Source organism: Vulpes vulpes, chromosome 1, assembly GCF_048418805.1.
Source record: "Vulpes vulpes isolate BD-2025 chromosome 1, VulVul3, whole genome shotgun sequence".
Classification (NCBI taxonomy): Eukaryota; Metazoa; Chordata; class Mammalia; order Carnivora; family Canidae; genus Vulpes; species Vulpes vulpes.
The window spans coordinates 30,919,389-30,946,756 of record NC_132780.1 but is presented as its reverse complement, the minus strand read 5'-3'; the positions used below and the strand labels follow the sequence as shown (position 1 = coordinate 30,946,756).

Sequence of the window (27,368 nt, the reverse complement as noted above, 5' to 3'; positions counted from 1 at the left end):
CGCGGGCAGTTCATTGAGATCTTTTTCCGAGCACTTGCGACGTGCAGGTCCCGGGGGAGTGAGGAAGAGCCTGCAACACCCTGTCCTCCTGCTGTCACCCGTGAGGAGGGACTCTGCTGGGGGCACAGCAGCTTGCGGGGAATGGTGCTTCCCCTGGGACCTCATTTCACTGGAAAGGCCCCGGCTGTGAGTGGCCGGGAACCCCGTGGTTCATTCCACTCCCGTCACTGGGCAGTGGCTGGGTGAGCAGATCACGGAGGGGGTCTCATCCTGCGTTGTCATCCTGAGGTTGACAGCAGCGAAGTTTCTGTGCGTACAGGCGTGTGGCCCCAGATAACAGAAGGTCCTGTGTGACACTTAACCCTCTCACTAGGGTCACTAGGGCTGTTCAGCGATCGTTGATGGGAATCTGAGAAATAGCTTATTTGCGTAGTTGGGCTCATATCCAAGATGCAGGTATACCTGCACCCTGAGGTGTTCCCCCCAGGATGGTGGGCTGGGGGCGGGGGTGGGATGCCAAGAAGTCCTGGAGTGTGGATGATGGAATACGGCTTTCCCGAAATCGGCAACTGGGATTTTCTCACCTCGCCTGTGCGGCCCCATCTGGTAGTCGTGGGTGACTTCCCTTGGGAATCCTAGAGCCTGGAGCAGCCTCGGGTGATCCGTGGTCTCGGCTCTCCCAGTGGTCTTCAGTTCATCAGCCGGCAGGAGGACCACGGGTGAAACCGTTTCCTCTGGTCGCTTGGGGTCCAGTGGAGATGGTGGGTGACGTGGCCCTACGCGGGGGGCTGCTGGCTGTGCGGGGCCCAGAGCTCGGACCCGGCCGACACTGCCTTTCGGGCTCGGCCAGTGGTTGTTCTGCGTGGGTATTTGGACCCGCGTTTTGTTTGACTCCCACAGTCTCTGCGTTTGTCACGATGGGCAAATTCTCTTTAATCCTCAGTTTCTGAAATTGTACTTCTTTCCCCTTTTAACCATCTAGAATTCTCTGTAAAGTTTCCAACGCTCATTTACTTATGAAAACGTGTCTTGGTTGGATATTCTTTCAGAGGTTTTATGGTTTAATGGCTTTGGGGGGTTAATGACTTGTAAGGTGCCCAAGCCAGTAAGTAATGGAGAGCATCTGTTGACTCCAGTAATAAATTTCAAACTTGTTTAGAATTCTGCTTATGTGTTAAATTTGAGTTTCTCTAGTGAGTCTTTTGTATCTTAGATGATTTATATCTTTCTGGGGAATCATTTAGAGTGTTTTTTTTTTTTCTTTTAAACAAGTGGTCTTCATAAAGACTGGGGCAGATGGATATATATCACACTCACTCAAACATCTGGACAAGACAGGGCAGTTCTGTTTGATGTTTGTTACAGAAATGGCACCATGAAATACTAACAAGTTTCATTCTGATCTTAACATCATGTTTAAGACATTGCTTTTCTCTTTTCTTCTTTCCAACTCAGCATCACTCTACTGACTGGCAAAGACAGGAGAAGTAGATGTCCACACCCACAGACCCTGGCGCCATGCCCCATCCAGGGCCTTCACCGGGACCGGGACCCTCTCCTGGACCAATTCTTGGACCCAGTCCAGGACCTGGACCATCCCCGGGGTCTGTCCACAGTATGATGGGGCCGAGTCCTGGGCCTCCGAGTGTCTCGCACCCCATGCCAACGATGGGCTCTGCTGACTTTCCACAGGAAGGCATGCATCAAATGCATAAGGTAAGAGTTTCTTTTCTTTTAAAGATTTTATTTATTTATTCATGAGAGATACAGAGAGAGGGGCAGAGGGAGAAGCAGGCTCCCTGCGGGGAGCCCGATGCAGGACTTGATCCCAGGACCCCAGAATCATGCCCTGAGCCAAAGGCAGATGCTCAACCACTGAGCCACCCAGGCATCCCAAGAGTTTATTTTCTTGTTCACTCTTGTCTTCTGAGTCATGGATGGCTAATATCCCTGATAACTCCCCCCACTTCTCCCCCACCCGCCACACACATACTTTTTTTTTTCTACTATTGTTAACAAGAGAATCAAGCGAGGTCTTTGTCTTATCTTGTCTGTTATTAAAAACATACGTTCCAAGGCTCTATTATTGTTACAGATGTTATACAGGAAGATCAGATCTTGGCTTTTTGAAAAATACTAGATAGAATTTGCAGCTCTGACGACAAGATTCTGTGATTTGTGGGCTGTGGGTTGTGGGCCCGGTGAATAAGTATATTCACGAATAAGTCTTGATTTTTTTTCCTGACTGTATATGTAAAATAACATATCATCCATGATGGTTTGTATTGAAATTTATTCTTATTCCCTAAGAATGTTGATATTTATTTTTCAAAAAAAAAAAAACAGATCCCACAGAGAAAGAAAGAAAATGAGTCATTTTCTAAGGCATAGTTTTAAAAGGCTTTATTGTAATGAAATAGTTTTCCAGGGAATTCCTAAAATGCACTTTGCTATCTCCTCTGTCGAGTGGCTTTATTCTGATTTTGGAAGAGGGCTGGGACTCTGCAGAGCACAGGCCCATTTGTTTGTCTCTGGACTACGGTTATAATTTCTATTTATGAGGCTTGGATTGTGGCTGTAGGAATGATTTTATCAGTGCAACTTGGCGGTAGGCCTTTTGCAGGAGATGCAGAGAAGAGCATGTAGCCTCTTGAGAAAGCCAGCCAGGTCCGGTGACAGTTTGCTCTGAAAGTGAGTAAGTAGCCAGTGAGAATCAGTGAGGCCACACTGCATGGGACCTAAAGGTCATGCCTGGCTTCTGGATGGTGGGGCTGCCTCCTGGGATTAAGTAGGCAAGCGGTGGAAGATGACGTCAAAAGAACATGTCTTTCCTCTAATTGTGTAAGACTATAGGTCAGTTTTTCAGGTATAGCATCAGAGCCCAGAAGGGAAGACCCTTTTTCTTTCTTTTCCTTTTCTTTTTATTTTTTTTTCTCAAATTTTGTTTGTTGATGATTTCCCAATCAGGAGAGCAATATATCCTTATTTTGAAGAGTAAAACCATACTGAGATAAAGAAACGGTTAATCCTGGCTTCACCCCAGGTAACAGCTTTGTGCTTGCTTTTTATAAGTTACCACCCATCTGCTTGTTCCACGAAAGTACTGTGGAAAACCCAGGTACATACATCAAAGAGGTCTGATTTTTTTTTTTTTTTTATTGTTGTTTTGCTTTGACCTTAACAGAATCCTATCATCACTGTTTAATGACTCTGAAACTTTCTCTTTTTCTTTGACAACATATCCTGGCCAACTCTCTCCTATCCCCAGGTTCACTCTTTGCTTTTTAAGGTTTTTTTTTTTTTTTCCCCAACACATTTTTTAGCTTGTCAGGTATCTAAAGAAATAAAGCCACTTATTTTCCATATCATATTCTTTAAGAGATGTATTGAACATATAGCCATACTGAAATCATTACACTGTCTTGTGTTCATATTAAATTAATTTGGGAGCTATTATAAGGTCTGATCTGTCACTTGTGGGCCTTCGTCCAAGTGGGTTGAGTAACTTCAGGATGGTTGGAGGCTGTCTCACCTCCTGAAGGAGAGATTGAGCTGACCTTTAGTATTATTCAGGCCTTGGGAAGGTAAAGGTGTGACATGGTATAGGGTCACCCGGAGGATTTTGCACTGGGTCGTTTCTTTGGGTGATTATCTCTTCCGATCCCTTCCGTTTTGTGGCCTACCATCTTTGTCACATTTTCTCATATTCTCTCCCCACACCACCCCATTTCTCTTTTTTGTTTCAGTTTCTTTTGTTTTGCCAAGAGTTTGCATTTTTTTTCCCCATCCTGCTTTTCCTTAATCCCAGCCACTCAGATAATTCCCTGCGAAGGGACACGGTTAAGTGCCTGGAGTTCACACCTGCTGACCAGATGCCTTTTCCTAGAGTCTTTACAGGCAGCTCTATGCCTTGTCTTTTTCCTCCTTCTCCCTCTGAGAGTCAGCTTTTTGCTTTTCAACATCACTGGAAATAAATAAACAAGTGGCCTAAATACATCTGCTTGTGTTGCTTTGATTCCCTCCCCATTATTACTATTTAACAGACTCAGAGACACTCTTTATACCAAATTCTTCCCATTTTTCTTCTGAACATCCTCTTTATGGTAAATTTTTCCTCTTTTCAAGTGCGTGCTTTTGACTCTGCAGAAATTAACTTTCCTTTCTGTAAAACTGCAAACACTCATACTTTCTTGCTTGAAGTCATTTGGTTTCTATAAACTCCTGGAAATATTTCTTTCAGGCGGTTCTGTGAAAATTGCTCTTCCAGTTTGGGGAGGAATAGACTTTTTTTTTTTTTTTTCAAACACATGGTCCAGTGCCCAATTCTGGATTGGATTAATGTCAACTCGATGGCTCTTTATCGTGTGCCTGTTATGTACGAGGCCTCATGTCCTGTTTCCAGTCCCTGTGTTTTTAACTTTCCTTCCCCCCCCCCCCAAATTCTGCCTTTAAAACATTTTCAAGTCTTCCTCTCCCTGTGGTACAGATTCATCCATCGTACCTTCTTTCTCCTCTGGCAGTACTCTGCTCCTCCCTGGCTGTTCCTCTTTTCCCAACTGTGTGGAACTTTCTGGTTTCAACTTTTAAACTTTCCATAGAGTTCTTTCCTCTCCGATGGGGGGAAAAATTACCAAAAACATGGATCATCACCTACATTTCAAAAAGTCTCCCTTTGGTCTTTGAACTAAACTTCAACCTACAACAGGTCTCAGGACTTAATTAAAAGGGTAGTGAAGAATAGCTTACACTTGTCTACCTTGTGAGCAGACTTCATTTTTAGTTGTAAGCTTTTGACATTGTTAAAGAAAAAAATCCAGTTGTTTAAAGCCTTAACTTTTGACTAATGGATGGTTTTGCTGATCCTGTTGGTGTCATCTTATTTTTTTTTTGCACTCACCTATAAAACATGCAATATATGATGATGCAGGTAGGATAGTTGTGGAAATATATGACTGTCGTATGAGCAACAGATGATTAATGCCACTGTTTTTGAAGACTTTAAAGGTGAGCGATCTCAATGTTCCAGAGGGAAGTTTTGTACCTTAAAGAGGCATCTAACTGATGTTCTTTAACTATTTCAGCCCATCGATGGTATACATGACAAGGGGATTGTAGAAGATATTCATTGCGGATCCATGAAAGGCACCGGTATGCGGCCACCTCACCCAGGGATGGGTCCTCCCCAAAGTCCGATGGATCAACACAGCCAAGGTTTGTGTCCACCATACACCTGATACCGGCTCCGTACCAGAGTCTTTCATCTTCCTTATTGGTTGTTTTACTTGTGACTTCCAAAGAACCTGTCTAAGAAAGATTGAATCCCACAGTCTTCTTTTCCCCTTACCCGGCCCAATGCAGCTATGATTTGTGTGGGCAGTTTTATTTTCAAAATACTAGTAAATTCTACATGAGCCACCCTGGGTCCAAGAAATTTGCAAAGGGGCTTTGTGTACTTTGTGCAGATTCTTTATTATGATCTTCTAAGATAAATTAGGTCCCCTCCATTTTGTAGTTTGGGAAGGCAAAGCTTGGAGAATTTACTCTGTTTTTCCTAAGTTAAGGGCCAGAAGAATCCAGGTCTGCCTCCAAATGACAGCATAGATATGAAGGTAAGATGAGCCACCTGTGTCCCTTGAAATGCATGCTCATACACTGTAAGGTGGCTTTTTCTGGCAGTGGAATTAGCTGTCATTGCTGTTGGGTGGCTGTATTAGTCTCTTTGGGCCGCTGTAACAAATTCCTACAACCCAGAGAGCATAAAACAACAGAAATTCATTTTCTCCCAGTTCTGGAGGCTGGAAGCCTGAAATCAAGGTATCAGTAAGGCTGTGCTTTCTCTGAAGGCTTTCAGGAAGAATCTTTTGTTTTGCCTCTTCCTGGCTTCTGGTGGTTGAGAGCAATCCTTGGCATTCCTTGGCTTGTAGATCTCTCATTCCAATCTGTCTTGGTCTCCATGTGATGTTTTCCTGAGTGTCTGTGGCCGTGTCCAGATTTCCCTCTTCTCATAGAGGCACCAGTCATTGGGTTAGGGTCTCCCCTAATTCCAGTATGGTCTTATCTTAACTTGATGACATCTGCAAAGCTCCTATTTCCAAATAAGGTCCCATGACCAGGTACTGGGGTTTAGGGCTTTGGCATATCTCTGTAGAGGACATAACTCACCCTACAGTAATGGCCAATCAGTATATGGTATATTTCTCTTCTCCTTGGTGCTTTCTTCCCTCACTGTTGAAGTATCATAGCAAAGATACCTCAGTCTTTGAGTACAGTGTAACCTGTTTTCAGGATCATGAAATGGTGGTTTCAGCATTCAGGGGCATGCATTAATCGAGGACCAGTTAACACTAACATGTTGATCTTCTTATTCAAAGTTTGTGGTTTATGTGTTATTGTATATACTCCTTTGCAGTTTAATATATGCGAGGGTTTTTTTTCCCCTTTATTCATGACCAGCCATCCATCCATCCGAGGAGAGATTTTTGACCTAGGATTTAGAGAAATGTATTCATAATTTAAATATATATATATTTATATATAATTTAATTTATATGAAAAATTAATACTTTATATATTTCTGTATATATATTTGTATGCGTGTATATATATATATATATATATATATGCAAATCATGGAGGCATAGTAATGTATCTTCACTAATAGTCAAGCAGGTTTTGAATATGCCAGCCTCTGATCTGATTTTCGATGTCAGACAGATGTAAGGTTGCAGATGACTCCTCAAACATTGACCACATTGGCAGAGCAGTCTGATTCGTGGGGACCCTTTGCAATATTGGAAGAAATTATTTGACCCATTCAGTGTTAAGAATGGATTTAAACAACACTCCCAGGTTTCACAATTAAATTCTAAGGAGCCAGGTGTGTTCACAGAACTAATGTAAATTTCATTTTTACTACCTGGGAGGTGTAGATGAGTGACATTCAGTGATTCTCAAAGCCAGGTGCCTGTTCTCACTGCTCTTGGCTCTACAGTACCTCTAGTTGTAGGGCTTGAGGAGAAAAGTTCGACTCAAACACTTTAAATGCATGAGTTTTAGCTGAGCATTTTTACTTTTATGTATCTTAAAATTTCTCATTGCTTGTTTCCTTTTATTCTTCTTGGAGTCCCCAACACTTGGTACAATATCTAGCACATAAGTGGATAGATACCTAGTTAATTTTGTTCAGTTAGGTAGAGAAGTGAACCGATGCATTCACAAGTCAACAATTTTAAATAGATACTAACTTTTATAAAATTTCAGCACATTATAATTACTTAGGGATGTAGGGGGTCTGCATTAAATGGGATCAGTATTAGCATATAATATTTTTCTCCAAACTAGTAAACTGCGTTGCAGGCTGGGCAATGAGTTATTTAAAAGCATATTTTTGAATAAAGTAGCATTGGTATAATACAGTCTTATTCTATATAATGATCTCAAAAGAAATTTAGACTCTGTAATAGCATGTATCTTTAAAAACCCCATTGTAAAAAACCATTTATAAACACACAGGTATAGAGAGGTGTGGTATTGATTGGAGAGCTGCCAGCTTTAACTACCTAGCAACGTATTAGGTTATTTTGAGGTATTGGTTGAGAAGCAAAACCATTTCCTTCAATAAATACTGAATTGTGTACCTTATGGTCCCAATGATAACACTGTTTATTTTTAGTCTGTTGGATAGTAAAAGCCTTGAAAGGCAAGTATATAATATTTAATGTGTATGTGTGTGTGTGTGTGTGTGTGAAGAGAAAATTCATATAAAATTGGCACTTATAAGTTCAAGATTATTAAAAGGAGAGACATGACTGCTTCTCTTGAGGCAAGGTGAAACCAGGGAGATAATGGCCCTCGAAGACTAGGCAAGGAAAACTGCCACTTTTGGACTACTTTTGAATGAGCAAGTCAAGCCAGAGTTCAAAAAGACCAGATTCTATATCGACACTGGTATCCTGTAGACAAATATATATTCGCTCTCAGGCAATTTCTTCACCTCGTTTTCTTAACTAAAGATAATTACTAAAATATGTTATGTTGTTTCATCATTTAGATTCATGTTTTTTCCTGAAGTTTTATGGAATGCTAGTCATGTGGGGGAAAAAAAAACAAAAGGAACCTCTCTCTTTAGCTGAAACACTGTTGCATATTTAATGTCATACTGTGATAGAATGATTCTATTAACATCCCCTAGATTTTCTAGGGAAAAAAGAATTTTCCATCCCTAATTTCTTCTTGTCACGTTGGAGGTAAAATTTTGTTGCATGGATTAATTCCAGAAAATGATTTCTATTCCACTCTCAGCTTCTTTCTTAGCGAATTTGAGGTAAACGTAATCATTGTGGCTGATAAAACTGTCTCACCTTCCAAGCTTCATTTGCCCATACTTCATAGTTTAAAAGAGCCACTTAGTAAACAGTTGAGTTTAGACTGGATTGTCTGATGCTTGGGGCCATTGTATTAACCATCCAACAATTTATCTTGGGTAAGCTGTAACTGATAACCTTGGAAATAGGAGAGACCAGAAGGCAGGAGACGCGTGACCCATTTCAACACCTTCTACTATGAAAATGCCAGTAGGAGATTTTTGGCAGGAGGTTTGTCCCCCTGTGCTAGATAGAGAGTTGGACAAAACGGTGTCAGGAAGGTGTTTTGAACAAACTATACCATCACAGACCAGCATTACAATGAAGGGGGGAATGTAAGCCTCATTAAGAAGGAAGGGCATTAATGACAAAGTTATATGCATGTTGTGGATCCTCTCTAAATATTTTCTGTTACAGGTAACAACATACTGGACTTTAAATTTCTGCTGGTCTTGCAGGCTGCTTTCGGGGGCATTTTCTTGGCCAACATCTATGACTGACTAGAACCCTGATGGCTGAGTGGTTTGCCCTCTGTTACGAAGTAGGGATTTGGGAAATGAGAATTAGTAGATCTTCCAGTTCTGTTCGGGGCAGGTTTCTTCTGAATGGAGCTCTGCTTCTCACCAGCTGATAGCACAGAACCGACCCTTGTCTTAGAGCATCTGAATAAATTTGTTTCCCTTTCCAAATGGCAATTTGAGATCAAAGTAATTACAGCCTTTCTTTTTAAAAAGATTTTATTATTTGAGAGAGAGAGAGAGAGAGAGAGAGCAAGGGAGACTGAGCAGAGGGATGAGCCAGATGAGTGGCAGAGGGAGAAGCAGGCTCCCTGCTGAGCCGGGAGGACTCTGGGATGGTGACGAAAACCGAAGGTAGACACCCATCTGACCGAGCCACCCAGGCACCCCCATTACAGCCTTTCTTTTCTCTAGTCTTTTGAATGCTGGTGGTGAGTCCCCAGTCAGTGTCGGTCTGATATTCTTGGACCTTCATCCCACAGAGATGCACAGAGCTCTTTTAGCTCAGACCCAACATGGGTTCAAACACACAGCAGATGTCTAATAAACACCTGTGTGATGACCTTTACAATAATTGTGACTCATGTATGTTTGTTAAAGGGCAAAGACCTTGAATCTGATATTTTCTATTGTGTCTTAGGACACCTGTGACTTGATTAATTAGTACTTGGTTTGAACTCAGGGCAACTTTTAGGATTGCAGGAGGCCACTTTGTTCCCTCCTGCACCTTGGCTCTCCCTGAAACAATGCTCAGTCATATATTTTTCTAGGAATTTTTTGGCCAGGATATATAGTTCATCTCCTGAAATGAATTCCTTGAAATATTCCATGTATTTTTCTTTTTTTTTTTTTTTTTACTATTATTTCCCAAGGAATGGATTCTTAAATTCCCCACATAGGTCTCTTAAAACCCAAAGATTATTCTTATGTTTTTGTTATATTGTAAATGGTTCTAGAAGATTATTGAGACTTTCAAGTCTCTAGCTTATTTTTATAAAACCAAGCAAATATTAGATCTCAGAAAGAACATAGACACATCAGAGTCAGACGGACTTGGGTTTGAACCTTAAATCTGCCAAGACCCAATTGTGTGACAATTTTAAAACAATGAGTGACAACACTTAACTTCTGGTGTTGTTGCAAGGATTGAGGAAGTAAGGTGTGCTCTGCTCACATCCCTTTAATGGTCTTCACCGTGTCTGTGCTCCCAACAGCCTGATGTCCACTTGGCCAGACCTCCATCTTTCTCCAGTGGACGTCAGCCCCTCTTACTTGCACCTGGAAGAGTCCCTGGGGACTGATGATCCCCAGAGTCATAACCAGAGACCTAAGTAGTGACTGGTGATCCTAACAGTGTTAATACCCCAGCTCCCCTCGCCACTTTCCCACCTCCTGGACCTTCCTGCCTTGTTCCCTGGATAATTTGGAGGCAAGTTACTGACCTCATACCCCAGGGGTTCTGCATAACATTAGTTGGCAGGCACCCACTGGGGCACCTGCTGTCTTTTTCTTGTATCACCTTACTAGACCCCTGCCATCGGGCCCCCACCTTCCAGATAAATCCCCTGCACTCAATCCTTCAATCAGGCTGTTTCAAGGGAGAACTCAACTACGCACCTTGGGTAGTGCCTATTATAGTGGAGGCCCTCCATAATTGTTCAAAATAATAAACCAAATAATAATTTGCTGTCCCCATGAGAGACTGCTCATTCCCCCTTGGGATATAGCACACACCTCCAGGTTTCGTTCTGGAGCTCAGAGCTACTTGTAACATATAATCCTGTCACCTGGTGCCTTTGCTCTAGGTGTTCAACAGCCACTAACAGTTTACCTTCTAGGACACATGTGGCCATTGATCATATCGCTTGAAATGTGGCCTGACCTATTTGAGATGTGCTGTAACTGAGTATGAAAGAAAAAAAAAAAGAAGGTAAAATTGGTCTTTAATAATTTTCATTTTTTGAAATGATAATATTTGGGGTATGTTGATTTCAGTGAAACACACTATTAAAATTGGCTTCGTTTCTTTCACTTCTTAATGTGACTACTAGAAAATTTTCATTATGCGTATTTGGCACGTAGGAACTCGATAATTACACCTAGTTATATAATTATTAAATGATGATATATACTTTACATTTCTAGCAGGCAGCGCCGTCGTAGAAAATCATCAAAATAGCCTGGAGTGCGGGGCTTTCAGGGTCACTGGGGGCAGCGGTGTGATCTCCTTTCCTGTTTTATTCTAGGTTACATGTCGCCACACCCGTCTCCGCTGGGAGCCCCAGAGCACGTCTCCAGCCCTATGTCGGGAGGCGGCCCGACCCCACCCCAGATGCCGCCGAGCCAGCCGGGGCCCCTCATCTCGGGCGATCCGCAGGCGATGAGCCAGCCCAACAGAGGTCCCTCGCCTTTCAGCCCTGTCCAGCTGCATCAGCTGCGAGCGCAGATTCTCGCTTACAAAATGCTGGCCCGGGGCCAGCCCCTCCCCGAAACACTGCAGCTCGCAGTCCAGGGGAAGAGGACGTTGCCCGGCATGCAGCAGCAACAGCCACAGCATCAGCAGCCCCCGCAGCCCCAGCCACAGGCCCAGCAGCCCCAGCAGCAGGCCCTTGTTAACTACAACAGACCATCTGGTAGGTTCATGTGCAACCAAATGAATAATGCGATGGTCCAACTCGGCTAAGAAGGACTGCTAAGGGCGCAGAAGCGCTGGGTTGCTCTACGCCCAGGGCTGACTTAGCCTTTGTTGTACCTCGTTGGCTTCCCTTGTCTTGCTCTGCTTAGTTGGCCGGCATCCCTGGGCTCCTGGGCCGGGGGGGCCTTCCTAGGAAGCAGCTTCCCCCTGCCCCCCTGCCCCCCTGCCCCGCGATTCTGCATTCTCTTTCAAGAGGCTCAGGGTTTGTTGGGGGCCCATCCATGCGCCCCAGGTGGAGAACCCCGCCGCCAGCGCCTTCCACTCGCCCACATGCGCCCCTAGAATCAGCTGTCCCCGAGCCACCTTAGGATTGTTGATTTATTTATTTCCACCCCTTTGTGTGGTGGAAAGCGTTTAGAGGGAGAGTTCCAAGAAGCATTCCTGCAGTAAAATAATTATCAAGTAGGGAATCAGGAACAAAGGGAAATAGAAATCGAGGTCAGGGAGGTCATGAGCGAGGAGGCCCCCCCCAAGAGCTCATGCTGCCTCGGAGCTTCTGCGGCGACTCCACCTTCCTGGCAGCTGGGAAAGGAGACGGGGTCTGGTACCGCATCCTCGCCATGCAGATGCAAGGGGCTCACTGGTTTCTCCGAGGAATGCAGAGCCTTTTCTAGCATGAGACTAGAAAGCAGATTTTCCAGGGGGGATTGTTTTGTTTTTAAATTATCAGTATTATTATCATTGTAAGAGATGCTGCATGATAGAGGCATCAATATTTGTAATCGAGTAACAGAATCCACACAGCCCATTTCTCATGGCCCCCTGGCATCAGATCTGAAGCTTATGATATTACGTAACAGGTGGAGATGAGCTGGTCCTTTGTCTGGCCTTCTGGTGGTCTGGCTTGATCCCACCCCTGGAATTCCCAGGTGCCAGGGGGCTCTGTGATGATCTTCCATGAAGGTTGTTTTCTCTGGCAGGGTTTTTGTTAACCACTAGAGAAGCAAAGAGGTGATGGTTCTGTTGTAACAAGAGCACTGAATCCCAGGGAGTTTTGAATTCCGGGGTCTTCCTCGACACTGACAACACTCTCAGCACATACCCCCTCTCCTTGGGGCAGGCCACGACATGCCGATTATGGCCACCAATTAGTTTGGGAAATTGGTACTTTTTTTCGGTTTCGGGACTTTGGCAGTAGGGAGGAGTTCAGGTTATTATTATTATTTTTATTAGAACCTGCCTTCTGAGTTTGTAAATGTTTCTCCACTGGTCAGAGAGGCTCCAAGGGTCAGTTGCTCTACCTGCAAGATTAATGCACCTTGTTAATTCCAGATGTAGCCTTAGGAATGGGTTTTTAAAGAGCAAGAAGGGATTGTGTCAGCCCCAGGTCTTTGTGTAGTGACCATGGCGCTTTGGTAGGTGGAGGGTCGTATGGGACTGGGCATCAGGGACCGAAACAGTTATAGAGGAAAACCATGCAGAAGATGGTAGTTTGAACAGTTGATGTGCTGAGAGGGTTTTTTTTTTAAGGTTTTATTTATTTTTTCATGAGAGACACAGAGAGAGAGCAGACACAGAGGCGGAGGGAGAAACAGGCTCTCTGCGGGAACCTGATGCAGGACTCAATCTCAGGATCCGGGGATCACGCCCTAAGCCAAAGGCAGATACTCAACCACTGAGCCACCCAGGTGCCCCTGCTTAGAGGTTTTAAAACAGTGTAACTCCAGCTCTTGGGAAGGCAGCCAGATGAAAGAAAAAAAAATACATGCTTGTCTCTGGTTGTATAACCTACACTTATTGAGCACCTCCTGGTGGGCATGCCTCAGTGCGTCATGCTCAGCAATGAGTACATTGCATGTGGGACACATCCTAGAATATGGAGAGTCAGGACCCACATGCTAGCAGTCTGACCCCAGAGCCCATGTCCTTACCGAGAACCTTTTTATATGTTCTTGAGGCACAGTGTCAATGAAATTCGTAATCTTGATACCCTACATCATGTAGTTTCCAGTAGAGGCCGAATGGCAACAACCAGCTAGTTGGTAGTTTGAGAAGGAGAAAGCTAAACCTGTATCTCCCAAGAGCTAGTGGTGTGGGACCCTGCCACAGAGGTACGTCGACATACTGTATGTCGAAGTATGTCCCGGGGTGTCAGCACAGACCTTTGTGAGCATTGATAGTTGCTTTTTAAAAATTTTTTATTTATTTGTTTGAGAGAGAGAGAGCAAGAGAGAGCAAGGCAGGCAGAGGCAGAGGGAGAAGCAGGCTCCCTGTTGAGCAGAGCATGATGCAGGACTTGATCCCTGGACCCTGGGATCCTGACCAGAGCTGAAGGCAGACGCTTGACTAAATGAGCCACCCAGGCGCCCCAAACATTGGTGCTTTTCAAAATAACCTACACTCTGTAGGAAAAGATCCCAAAGCATCCTTTAAGAAGGCAGGAAGCCGAATGATTCATTTCAGAAACTTTTCACCCAAATTCAAATAAGGAGACCGAATGAACTAGTGAAAACCCAGGGGATGAGGTTTCGGTTGTCTGCACGCTTGTACATAACAGCCACTTCACGTCCCACTAAACACAATCCCCAGTGCATTTTCTGGACCACTTCCAGAAGACAGGGCTCCATGACGTTGCCCATCTCTGAGGCTCCCTCTTCCCTCACCAGGCCCCTGTCATCAGGAGGAAACCGTTTTGTTCCTCACCACCCATGTCTTCTGTATTTCCAGCAGTCACGCTTCCTTAGAAATGAAAATATTTGGGCAGATCGTGTTTTATACCAGAGTGGAGGCCGTGGATACAGTTGGGAGGAGCTACCTCCTGCCAACAGAGCAACCCATTCCTGCTGCTGGGAAGGAGGTTACACCTGAGAGTGTCACATCATTTGTCCCCAAACCTCAGCCTTCAGAGGGAGATGACAAACTTCACTTAATAAAGACTTTTTTTTTGGGGGGGGGGGGGGCGGTTAGTGTTTAGGGCAAGTCAAAATAAGGCAAAGAATATTTTATATATTTAGAGTTAATTTTTAAAAAATTATTATTATGTATCTCCATCTCTCCTTAATAAGAAAAAAAAAGTATTGTGTATAAATACCTCTACTAAAATTTCAGCAAAAAAGTAAGTCTAAGTATGTCCACTTATCTGCAGGTAGCTCCAATGCCATTTTTCTTTTGGTCCCGCTTTGTAGTGTTTATTCATGTATGAAGAGAATCTCTTTGGCTGGGGTGGTCTGCCTCCAACCTACCCCAGACTTGTAACTCACTCTAAGTGACACCCCAAGAGCATGGTAGGTTACCTGCAGGAGTTGCACACTGAACAAGTCATTCTTCAATCCTTGCCTCCAATGGCTCCATGCAAATCTAACCCATCCTCTTCCTTTTCATTTTGATTCATATTTTTTTCTTTTATAGAGACTAGAGCAAAATGAAAAATAGGAAGTGTAAAAGTTTGGGGTTTTGGGTTTTGGGTTTTTTTTTTTCTTTTTCTTTCTTTCTTTTTTTTTTTTGTTGTATGTGGTGGGGAAGGACCTTATGGTAGAAAGTAAAAGTAAAAGTTTTGTTGCTGCTTTTTTTTTTTTTTTTTTTTTTTTTTTTTTTTTTTTTAGTGCTTGTCTCTCTCCTGCTCTGCCCCCCTCCCACTCTTTTCAGGTATCTAAAATATCTAGGTATGTTCAGTTTAAATACACTTCATTGCATTTGGTTTTTTTCAAACCCGTGGAAACCACTGAAATCCTCATGTAAGGCACAGACTATTGAATAAGTATCCTAGTATGCTGTGCTGGGAAGCCAGTGTGAGCTCTGAATGCGCAGAAATGCTGTACACGCGAGACTCAGATATTTTAATAAGTTCGTTTCCCTGTTCCTTAAAATCAGGCCTTAGGGATGCATCTGAGAAAGACCCCCCTCCCCACCTTAGCTGCACTGGGAAGCTCTCAGGGCTGTCAGGGCATACATCTGGCCTGATTTCCAAGGTGAGGACTGAGGGAAAAACAGACGTATTTGGAACCTCTGACAATTAAGCCTAAATTGTTTATGTTGCCGGGTGGTGGGGGGCGGAGATAAGCTGAGGAATGTAATTTGTCTTGCGTTTGAAGATATCAAGGAGCAATCTTATCATTCAGCAGACCACGAGTGTCTGTAGCAGAGATGACTTCTGTCGATAGAGAGCCAGTCCAGCCAGGCACCTTAAGTCTGTAAGCCACCTGAGGGACAAGCAAAAAACCTGATGAACAGGTAGTTACATTCTGGGCATGTCCGATTGCGGCAAGCTGCACTTGCTTCCCGGCCTCTGTAAATAGAAGTTTTTATGTAATCGGTTGGAAGGAGGAAAAAAATAGACCCAGGCAGTAAATGAACTTGCGGTGTTTAGTTAGGAAAGGAATGTGCTTGGAAGTGGCTCTGATAGCAGATTAGCAGGAAGCACATGGCAAGCCGACTTATCTGAGTATTTGTGCTGAGTTGTCCTGAACTGTAGATGCATTTTGAAGTTTGCTGCAGAAGGGCGTGCTCCCAAAGTTGCCAGCTAATACACTACCAAACTTCCTATAAAAAGCCTTTCTTTTCCCATGGGGTTTTTCTATAAAGCTGTCATTCAACTAGACTTCTCACGTTTGTGGCCTTGCTAGTAGCAAAAATGACAAGAGCGGAGGGGGGAGCGTGTGGTGACATGGTCTCATTGATTCCTCACTCCCACCCTATGAGGTTATGTCATTATTATCCCCATTCTACAGATGAGGAAACTGAGCCACATGGGGTTCAGGGACTTGCTCAGGCTCACACAACCAGCAAGTAGTAGAGCCGAGGTGGCACCTTGTCCTGTTCTGGAAAGATACAGGATGCTTTACGTGTGCCTGTTTCGTTTGCAGCCAGTTGCAATACTTTTTAAATTGGCGATTTGAATATGTAAGTTCGTGTCTGGGTCTCTCTCTCTCTCTGTCTCTGCTTCTCAATTTTAAGGGTCAATCAACCGGATAAGAATGTTTTTGTATTTAATGGATTAAAAAAGTCTAGCCATGTGTATGGGTATTAGATCTAGTTTTGAGTCATAGGCTAAAAATGATGAGAAGTGGAACCAGGGGTATCAGACATGCTCTGGATACCTTCCTTTGATGAAATGTGGCTTTAAAAATAGTGACTTGAATATACCTCAAGGAATCATCAGAGGCTTCTGCATAGGTATTTACAGGCCAGAGGCTAAAGAAGAAAGCTGCTGGAACAGGAGGAATGTGTAACACCAGTGCCCTGTTCTGGCTTTTGTTGATGAATTATTTAAAGTTTGGAAGGAGGAAAACACTTGCAGAACTGAATATAGAGTAATTATTATGATATTCCCGTATCAGTAAGACCTGAATTTTCTTTTTGTTAAAGATGGTGGTGTTTTTAGATTAGAGGGCTTCGGTGTGTTAGGTTTATCATTTAGTATGCTTATACCAAGTCTTTAAATATATTTAATTCTACGAGTTTCTCAAGCTTATTAAGATTGATAGAATCGCAGAGAATCAACCTGTCAGAAATCTCTGTCTCTTCTCTTTTGGCTGGATGACTCCCAAAACAACCCAAATGAAAAATCTACCCTGTTCTAAAGACCTCTGGGGAGAAAATATTCTAAAATATCCCTCGGTAACTCATCCCGACGCTGAGATTTTAATGGTCAGGAATTGGTTTCTTATATACAGATGAAAGAAACTAAATATAAGATATTATGAAACGCAATGCATTATGTAAAAGGCTTCTCATTCAGAAAAAAAAAATCAGCAAGTACTTAGCTGAGAAGAATCTCTTTATTACAATAGTGTATCTACAATGTGTAAAATAGAAAATTTTTAAAAATGAGTTTTTCCCTCAAGAGTTTTCCATCCCCTGATGGACCCAGGGCTACAGATCACCTCAGGATTATGTAGTGGCATGTGTTTTGGAAAGTTTACAGAATTTCACAAGGAAGGTGAAAAAAAAGCACAGCACTAATACCATGCACACACACACACACACACACACACACACACTCGTGTACAGTTCCCTCAGCAGTTTGTCCTAATTCTTCACGTTCCTCCTGTCAAAATGTTTTCTTAAACTCTCCTTGCATTGTCATTTAAGCCCATTTCTAAACGGTGTTTGCTGGAAATTGAATAAATGTGTCTAATTTTTCATAATGTATGTCTTTGTATGGTTAATTATTAAGGCGCTCTGAAGTATATAGACTATTGTTTTATTACCGTTTAATAGTTTTACCTTTTCTTAGAAAAGATAGAGAAAATGCTCGGGAGAATGCCTATCAGAGGTTTTAACAGCTTATGGAGTTTTTTTTTTTTTTTTTCCATTTACTAATTCATCTGGTAGCATCACTAATCTTTTTTTTTTTTTTGCATCACTAATCTTATTTATAATTTTGAAGTAAGTAAAAATGTAACTCCGAGGAGAGACAGAACACTTTTTATTTTAGGTCCATACCTAGCAATCAATTTAAACTCCTGAAGTTTAATGTGGAAAATTGCATTAAATTAACTTATTAAGTGCATTTTGATAAGCTCGACGATTGCATACCCCTTTATTCTGTTAGCATGAGAAAAACCGCTCTCTTGAATCTTCATATTTGCTAGTTTTTATTAGGTGGAATGAGCGGATTCCCCCTACCCCACCCCAGCCCCCACACTGAATGTTTTTAGAAACATTTTCGAATATGTAGTAAAAAAAAAAAGAACTTCGGTTCCTGAGATACACTGATTAAGCCCTGAATGTGCCTTCTAGGTCATTAAGGGAAAATACATGCCCCCTTTCAGTTCACATGGGAGGACTGGCCATGCTGCTGGCTGTATTTGGAAAGCCGGGGCTAGGACAGGCCCAGGGTCTCCTAAAGCCCTGCTCCGTGCAGTTTGCAAAAATGTGATTTTAGGACCAACCAAATTGCATCTGACTGTTCTGAACTCGTGAATGCACCTGCAGTTCTTTAAACAACCAACCAACCAACCAACCAACCAAACACACACACACACCCCCCACTGGAGCTACATTAAATGCTAGCCATCCATTCCTTTAATCGAGATACTACTATTTGGGTCTCTTTTGGACCATCTCACCGGTGTTGATCAGTGAGTGCCAATGCCCTGTGGGGAGGGAAGCCAGGTTCTGCTTTACTCTCTCCTCCTCCCCCCCCACCCCCAGGCCTTCCGCCTGCCTCCCCTCTGTCCTCGCCTCCTCCTCCCTTCTCGGGAGGGGTTTCGTCGTCCCGTGGTGGGGCCCGGGGTGGCCGCAGGGCAGCAGGGCACCGGCCGGCCCAGCTGCCCATGTCGCTCTTGTCCCGCAGGCCCGGGGCCGGAGCTGAGCGGCCCGAGCACCCCGCAGAAGCTGCCGGTGCCCGCGCCCAGCGGCCGGCCCTCGCCCGCGCCCCCTGCTGCCGCGCAGCCGCCCGCGGCCGCCGTGCCCGGGCCGTCCGTGCCGCAGCCAGCCCCGGGGCAGCCCTCGCCCATCCTGCAGCTGCAGCAGAAGCAGAGCCGCATCAGCCCCATCCAGAAGCCGCAAGGCCTGGACCCGGTGGAGATCCTGCAGGAGCGTGAGTACAGGTAACGCACCTCGGGCCCCCCGAGGGGTGGGAGCAGCCACCGAGCCCAGGGGAGGGGGCCCGGGGTCCCCAGTGGGGTGGTCACCCTTCCCTGCAGGACAGGGCACAGGCCGAAACTCCTGCTTCATGCTACCAGACGGATGGACCCTAGCACCTGAGCTTGTTTGCCCTTGGGGTGGCGGGAGGGGGGCTCTGATGGCCCTGCATTGGCAGGACCGTGATCCTCATTCACTGAGTCAGGGAACTGTCATCACCCGCTATGACATGCCAGGCAGTGTGCTAGGCTCCAGGGAGACCACGGTCAGAGGCCAAGCCCACATGCTCGTGGTTTCAAAAACTTGGCCCTCTCACACTTAGCCTCCACAGTGTGTTGTTGTGGTTTGTCGTTTTATCCTCCAACGATGACTGTGAGCTGGCCAGATGTTGTGGCCACACCTTCAGGTTAGCGGCGCATCTCCTGGTACTAAAGCATCCTTAGTGGCTCAGGATAATTTATTTTTTGTTTTTAATTCATGAATTTGTGAGTCAACCGCTCGGTCCTAACCTGAGGGTTAAGCACAATGTAAATGTCTTCTTACGGGGTCCGTGTTTAAACTCTTTACTCCAGAAACTTAATTTTCACCTGATTTGGCACATTCATCTACTCCGGTGGTTGGCAAACCTTTTTCTGTAAAAGGCCAGGTGGTAAGCATTTTACCCTTTGCAGGACTAATGCAAAGGTCCCTCAGCTCTGCCCTTATAATGTCAAGAGCATCCACAGACAACAGTGGACCGGCCGTGTCCCAATAAAACTTTATTTACAAAAAGAGGCTGCGGACTGGCGAGAGTTAGCAGACCCTTCATGTAAATGATTAATGTTAACCAAAAATAGACTATAAGTATGGACTAAGGTCGTGGTTTCTGGAGCCGGCCCACTAATGCGTTCTCTGTCACTTACCAGCTATGTTACCTGGGTCAAGTTACATCTCCCTGTTTTTTTTGTTTGCTTGTTTTGTTTTTTAAGATTTTACTTACTTATTTACTTTAGAGCAAGCGTGTGTTTGTGGGGAGGGGCAGAGGGAGAGAGAATCCCCAGCAGACTGAGTGTGGAGCCTGATGCAGGGCTCTTACCACCCTGAGATCATGACCTGAGCTGAAATCGAGAGTTGGACCCTTGACCAACTGAGCCACCCAGGTGCCCCAAGATACATTTCTTTTCTGTGATTCAGTCTCCTCATATGTTAAAAGAGATGGTGTGATAGTAGGAGGAGGAAGATAAAATAACACGAAGACTTTCACTACATATCAGCTAGTATTATTTCCCAATTATTATTTTATTCAAAAGAAAATTAAAGCTTAGAAATTATAGGGAATGTAAGTCAATAACATCTAGGCTCCCTTTATTTATTTCTTTTCTTAAGATTTTATTTATCAATTCATGAGAGACATGGAGAGAGAGGCAGAGACATAGGTGGAGGGAGAAGCAGGTTCCCTGCAGGGAGCCCGATGCGGGACTCGATCCCAGGACCCTGGGATCATGACCTGAGCCGAAGCCAGATGCTCAACCACTGAGCCACTCGGCCATGCGTAGGCTCACTTTAAAGATGTTACCTTAGTCTTTAATGAAAAACGCATGACTTATTTGTTATTAGCCTAAAATACTAAGCTGCCAGCTTTGAGAGTGACTCTACAAGAAATCACAGCAACCTGCCATTAAAGGTGTGTAGCTTTTTGGATGAAGAGTAGAGCTTTACTCTCATTACTATTACTGATCCTCAATGAAGAGCTTTTATATATCAGCTTCCTGAATTTTATGTACCCCTAGAGAGCTAGATAACGCATCAGTCAGTTGGTATTGCAGTGTTGATAGGCAGATCACTGTGTGGTACGAAGTCACGTATTCCTACTACATTCTCATTTGGGGCAGAAGAACTTTATTTATATCCAGTACTTTCTTTATGTTACTACTGAATTTAAAGAAAAAAAAGTCAAAAGTATTTTTTTAAAGATTTATTTATTTGAGAGAGAGAGAGAGAGAGAGAAGGAGGGGCTGAGGGAGATGAGAAACAGAGCCGCGTGTGATGCGGGGCCTGATTCATGACCCTGAGACCACGACCTGAGCCAATATCAAGAATCAGCTGCTAAACTGCTGAGCCATCCAGGTGCCCCCAAAAGTACCTTTTAAAAAAGAGAGTAAACATGATAGAAGGGTATCGTTAAGTTACTCTAAAACTCTGACTTCCTAAGAGCTAACATTTTTCCCCTTCCTTGAATGTGCAAAACTGCCAGTACCCTTGTTACATCATGCAAACTACATTCATAATGTAGACACTCTCTATACCTAGAGACTCATCTGGACTTTTTTTTCCTTACTCAGCCTGTGTGTGTGTGTGTGTGTGTGTGTGTGTGTGTATTTTAATGACTCCTACATTTCCTTTATCATTTTCACCAGAATTTTATTTGCAGCCCTTTCATGGCAGGAGCCCATTTTAGCACCATCTCTAGAAGTGTTCGTAATGGGTGGCCTCCGAGAGTATATAGCCCTGAGTAGTACTGTTTAGCCTGTTTCAGGGTGTGAAACACTTTGGTCCTCCAATCCCATATCAATAAGAAAATCGTGCATGTGCCAGTATCTTTTAAAATTACAAGACCTACACCATGTGGTGTAATGGCTACTTTTCATATTATTGTCATTGTTTGATGCATGTCTCCTCTTTCTGAAAGCCACATGACTTCCGAAACCATCACTCCAGCAACTCTAGGTCGGGAGAGCTGCTGGGGCATTTGGGCTGAACTTGCCTGTGGCCATCTGGAGAAGGAGCGTGGGTTTCCACTGGCAGCATTGCAGGGCATCTTTTATCTTCCTTAGTTAGAGAGTGATGGCTGGCTACTCTATATGGAAATAAATTGTTGAGCTGCACAGATTGGTTACATTTATCCTTTAGAAAGGGTTAGATGGAGGGGCGCCTGTGTGTGTGGCTCAAGGGTTGAGCATCTGCCTTTGGCTCAGGTCATGGTCCAGGGTCCTGGGATTGAGTCCCACATCAGGCTCCCCAGGGGGAGCCTACTTCTCCCTCTGTGTCTCTGCCTCTTTCTGTGTGTCTCTCATGAATAAATAAATAAAATATATATTTAAAAAAGGGTTGGATCGAGTGCCTTAGGCTCTTGACAGCAGAGGAACCCCATCCTTTTGGCCTTTGAGAGAATGGCTTACTAGTCTTTTAGCATGGATAACTCGAAGGATCCAGTGTATCTTCTGACTGAGTATTTGAACAAGGTCTTAAAAAAAAAACCTCTTATAATTTTACAAACTTGGAGAAAAAAATCATCTGTCAGAAACTCTTTTAACAGATGTTCATGTCTTTGACCATTGTAATATCACTTACCTCATCTATGAAAATTGAAAGGAAGTTGTCAGGATCTCAGATTTCTTTTTAACTTTTAAGCTACTTTGGCTGTTTCTCTTGTTCATCATAAAATCAGAATTTTGACAAATTGACCTTCTTTATCTGGCGAGATCATAAATAAGTTTCTGCCAGTGAACACTTTGCCTCAGATCTGTACGAGCCCTGCAGTTAAAACATTTTGTTCCCATTTAAATTGGATCCTTTCTTTCTGACCAGCTTTCTCCTAATGACGGAGCTTACTGCATTTTTCTGTAGTAGGTGTTGGAGAGATATTTCCAGTGCTTTTTTTTTTTTTTTTTTTTTTGTCTTTCTGGCACACTTTCCTTGCCCTGTCAGTATACTTAACTTTGATTCTTCCATTCCGAGTTAGATATCAGGGCAGAAGGGCTGCAGGTTGTCACATTAGCGTATAAACGAATTGCACAAATGTTTGCATGGAAGATGCACTTGGATTACATACATTCCAAGGAATGTATTTGATATGAGCACCTTTGCATCTTGCCAGCCCCCTTGGGTATCAGTTCTGGACTCAGTATGAACACAACAGTTCACCTTGATTCAGAAGCAAGCATAATCTGTTTTTTTTTTAATAAAGATTTTATTTATTTATTCATGAGAGACACAGAGAGAGAGTCAGAGACATAGGCAGAGGGAGAAGCAGGCTCCCTGCAGGGAGCCTGATGTGGGACTCGATCCAGGGTCCTGGGATCACATCGTGAGCCAAAGGCGGATGCTCAATCGCTGAGCCACCCAGGTGCCCAAGCATAGTCTCCTTAGCTTATTTTTTGTCCTGACATACTCCCAATTGCAACCCTGACATTCCTTCTTGAAAATTACCAAGGTCCGTTTTATCAGCAGAAGTTACAAAAAGTCAGTCTCTCTCTCTCTCTCTTTTTTTAAGTGTCACTCAGCTTCTTGAAGGAACAAAATGTACCAGTGTCATTTTCTGTTCAAATAACTCTCCTACAGGAATCATAAACTTCTCCTCTGGACCTGAACAAATATTCTGTTACCTTTAATGGAACTCTTTTTCTTGCCGGAACAGTAACCCCTCTTGATTTACTGTTCAATCTGTATGAAAAACCTGAGTGACCTAATTCTGCTTCAATTTTCTGTGCTCGTGAGGACACTAAATGAGTCTCCTGCAGTTATGCAGTATTACATGTGTTGTTGTTTCAGGAAGTTTAGAATCCTGAATCTCCTTATCAGGCTACCTGCTGAATCCCATTGATGGGGAGATGAAATTGTCTGGAGAGGAGCACTATTTAAAATGAAGATTTCTATTAACAACAACAGCCACCACAAGGAGATAAAATTTTCTGCGTTAAAGGAGCCCCTCCCGGACCCTCGCTGCCCACCCACCATGGGCTGCATTGAATGCATATAATTTTACTCTGGAATCTACTTTTCCCATTCTTTAGTTTAAATGCTTGCACTTTGCACTTCTTGCCTCCCTTCCGTGAAAGAAAGATTCTTTTGTGCTGGGGAATCTGAGATTCACTGGCAAATTACTAGGCCCTTTGGAGAAGCAGATATTTTGGGGAGAGGTCCCCCCCGCTAGCTCCCCACCTACTCTGAGGCTCCATCTGCCCCCCTGTTCCTGCCTCCCTGACTCTGTCTGCACCATCCTAAGATTATTTGGTTAGTCCTATTTCCACAGACCTTTAGAAGATTAAGGAAAAGCAGCTATACCTCTATACCTCTAATTTTGCACCTGACCCACTTTATCAAAGAGAGTAAACCAGAATGCCAAGGGATGGTTGGGGTTCTGGGATATTCAAATGAGAAAGGTCTGCTGCAAATCTAGAACCAAGGAAGCAGCATAACCAAATCACCAGCCCTTACTTTCCCCACTGTGATACCTAATTTTCCTGTAGTACGGCCTTCTTTCTACATGGGTAAAGCTGTTCAGTTTAAGGCTTTTTTTTGTTCCACTTAAATCACATATTTGAAAAAAAAAACTACAATAGGTTTTTAATAGGCATCATCTTTGGCATAGTTTTGGAAATTTTTGGTTATGTCAATTTTTAAAAATTGAATTAGACAAAAAAAAATTGAATTAGACAAATGAAATGCACCTTTTGTTCCTACAGTTAAAAAAAAATCCAAAATAAGAATCCCATGAGTATCGATAATAATAAGAATGTGAAAGAATGTTGGAAAATTCTGAACAATTTGATCAAAAGAGTAAAATAGTGGAAGTTTAATATTTTTATTTTATTTATTTAATTTTAATTTTAATTTATTTCTTTACTTCAAAAATGATGGAAGTTTATTAGTGTTGTTTGAACTCACAAATGTTTAGTCTGTTGCAAAGTTAAGCCATTTAAAGGTGTGATTGCTTGTGTTGGTACCTATAACTGAAATAACAGCATGATAACAATGACAGCACTACTAATAGCACATTATGATGATAAATCATTCAGTAAATCAGAATTAATAACATGTGTGTACCAAGTGAAATAGGAATCTGTCATAATATTATTTCTAGTGAAGTCAGTGAAAAAAATGATGTTTCCCTTACTATCATTTTTGAAGTTTTGAAAAAAAATGACATTTCTTTCTCTACCAAAGCAAACAGCTCTAAGTTATTTTGTTGTTTTTTTTTTGTTTTGTTTTTAAAGCTCTCATTTTGATATTTGGGCTAAATGAAGTATTAAGATACTCTGTGAGATCTAGGTCAGACAAGATTTCACTTTTTCATGTTAATACACAGCATGCTAAAGGCTGATAAAACCATAAAACAGATCTGTATTTATGTGTTTATTTTACTTTTTTAAGATTTTATTTTTTAAGTAATATCTACACCCAACATGGGGCTTGAACTCCCAACCCTGAGATCAAGAGTTGCATGCTCCACCAACGGAGCCAGCCAGGAGCCTTGCACGTTAGGGATTTTTTAAAACACCTTAAATTATCAGCTTTTATAGTTGAGGCCTAGGAAAGCTGCAGTTAGAAAGTATATATTAATTGTGTGTGGTGACTGCAGGTGCCAGGCAAATAAGGGCTCTTGTCTGGGTTCTCTTCTTTACTAGCTCTGTGAAATCTGCCAATTTCTTACTGTCTCCAAACCTGAATTTTGTCATTAGTAAGATGGGACCATTATAGCACTAACCTTGTAGGGAAGCATGTGTGCATGCGTGTGTGCATTCATGGATGTGTGCTGGTGTGTGTGAGTGTGTGTGTTTGTGTGTATGTTTGTGTGTGTGTGTGTGAGAGAGAGAGAGAGAGACAGAGAGAGAAGGAGGAAGGGAAAAAGAATTAAAGAAAATTGTTCATTAGATACATGTTAGTGTAGTTAAGGTTAACTTACTTTAACTTACTACCTTCTACTATTCTTCATGAAGTCTCTTCCAAGACACTTCTGCCCCAAATTTGGAGGGAGGTGATCCTGAAAATAGATTTAAATGGTGTGTAATAATTTGTAAGACTAGGATGCAGGCGAACCCTGAAGCCAGTTTATATGGGCAAACAGTAAAAGTATCCCAACTGAATGAAGAAAGGGCGATGTCTTGTCTTTTCTGCTCCGCCTTTATTATAACGAAGAAGGGCCTGCAGCTCTATTTTTGAGGATATCCTAGGTGAAAATCCCCAGCAATCCTTTTCTAGAAATTCATAGTTTTTAAACACTGCTGCTTTATCATCTACTGCTACCCCAAGCCTGATTTTTAAAAATGCCTAATTTGCCTTTTCTTTACTCAGACAGGCACTGCTCACAGAGGAAGTGGTTGTGGTTGGCAGGGCTCTCTCTGAATGTTTTGGGGTTGGCTGATTTCTGTGGCCTCAGCACCTAAAACTGCTCTTGTTCACTCAGCTTTAACCGCTGTTGTCACCAGCATCTTGGCAAGAAGGGCAAATGGCCCGGTTGCCTAGGACAGAACTAGAACTTGGGAAGAAAACTCTTGTTGTCTCAGCAATGCACGCTGGCTGGCTGGGCACTTGGGAGCAAATCACACTGTTCTGTCTTTCTGTTTTCTCCCTGTTCAAAGCGAGCTCTGGCCCCTGACTTCCCTCTGGGATGTATCACGAGCCCTTCTTTTCTGGGTGCTAGAGAGAGGTTAATGAAGAAGGCCAGAGTGTTGGGTAACATACAGCACCTGTCTGCATTCATGCAAAGGTAGCTCTTCTCTGTTTAACATCAGAAAATCTAGTAGGGCATCGGAAATTGGCCAAAAAGCAACATCTGGAATGTGTCTTGCCCGGAACTTAGACCTGAGGGTTATTGTTTATCATTAAGGTTAAATTGTAATGTACATTTCCACCTCACCCTTTCCTCATTTCATTTGTCTCCTCAAGGCTTCAGGCTCGCATAGCTCATAGGATACAAGAACTGGAAAACCTGCCTGGCTCTTTGCCACCAGATTTACGAACCAAAGCAACTGTGGAACTGAAAGCACTTCGGTTACTCAATTTCCAACGTCAGGTAATACCTTTTCCCCAGCGAATCTAAGATGTAGGAAATAAATGTAAGTCTGTTCAATATTGTTATAAAGATATAAACTTAGTAAAATAGTGTATCTTTTAGACCAGCAGCATAGAGCTAAGAGTAACGAAGATGAATTGCTTATTATTCTTTTTTTTTTTTTGCTTCTATGTATCAGAGACATTTTTTTTTCTCCTCTATTACGGTTTCCAAAGTCAGAGTAATGGCATTTTGTTTCCGTGGATGCAACCTTGAGAACAAATGGGATAGCTTTGCCTTTACGACTCCAAAGAAAATTCAAGAAGGTGGGAGAGTAGGAACTTGTAAACACAGATGCAAAATTCTAGCCATGTCTTTGAAAATAATTTGAACAAATATGATTTGTTAGGCACCCTACTGAATTAATAGCTAATTACTTATAGAAATACATAAAACTGTTTGACCCCATCAGACCCCCATGTGTTGGCTGGTCAGTAGACTTATCTATTGTT

At 43.0% G+C, this 27,368-nt stretch overlaps 1 protein-coding gene across 6 annotated transcripts in view; it reads left to right on the top strand.

Moving 5' to 3' along the window:
- The window catches only part of LOC112922132 (SWI/SNF related BAF chromatin remodeling complex subunit ATPase 2), a 72,241-nt gene that overhangs the window by 13,250 nt on the left and 31,623 nt on the right, over nucleotides 1–27,368 (top strand). For all 6 annotated transcript variants that reach the window (XM_072761781.1, XM_072761800.1, XM_072761807.1 and 3 more), the window contains exons 2-6: nucleotides 1,456–1,716; nucleotides 5,082–5,211; nucleotides 11,128–11,514; nucleotides 18,814–19,069; nucleotides 26,751–26,877. In XM_072761781.1, the coding sequence (XP_072617882.1) occupies nucleotides 1,492–1,716; nucleotides 5,082–5,211; nucleotides 11,128–11,514; nucleotides 18,814–19,069; nucleotides 26,751–26,877 (1,125 nt within the window). In that variant the 5' untranslated portion in view covers nucleotides 1,456–1,491. The remainder of the gene's footprint in view (nucleotides 1–1,455; nucleotides 1,717–5,081; nucleotides 5,212–11,127; nucleotides 11,515–18,813; nucleotides 19,070–26,750; nucleotides 26,878–27,368) is intronic.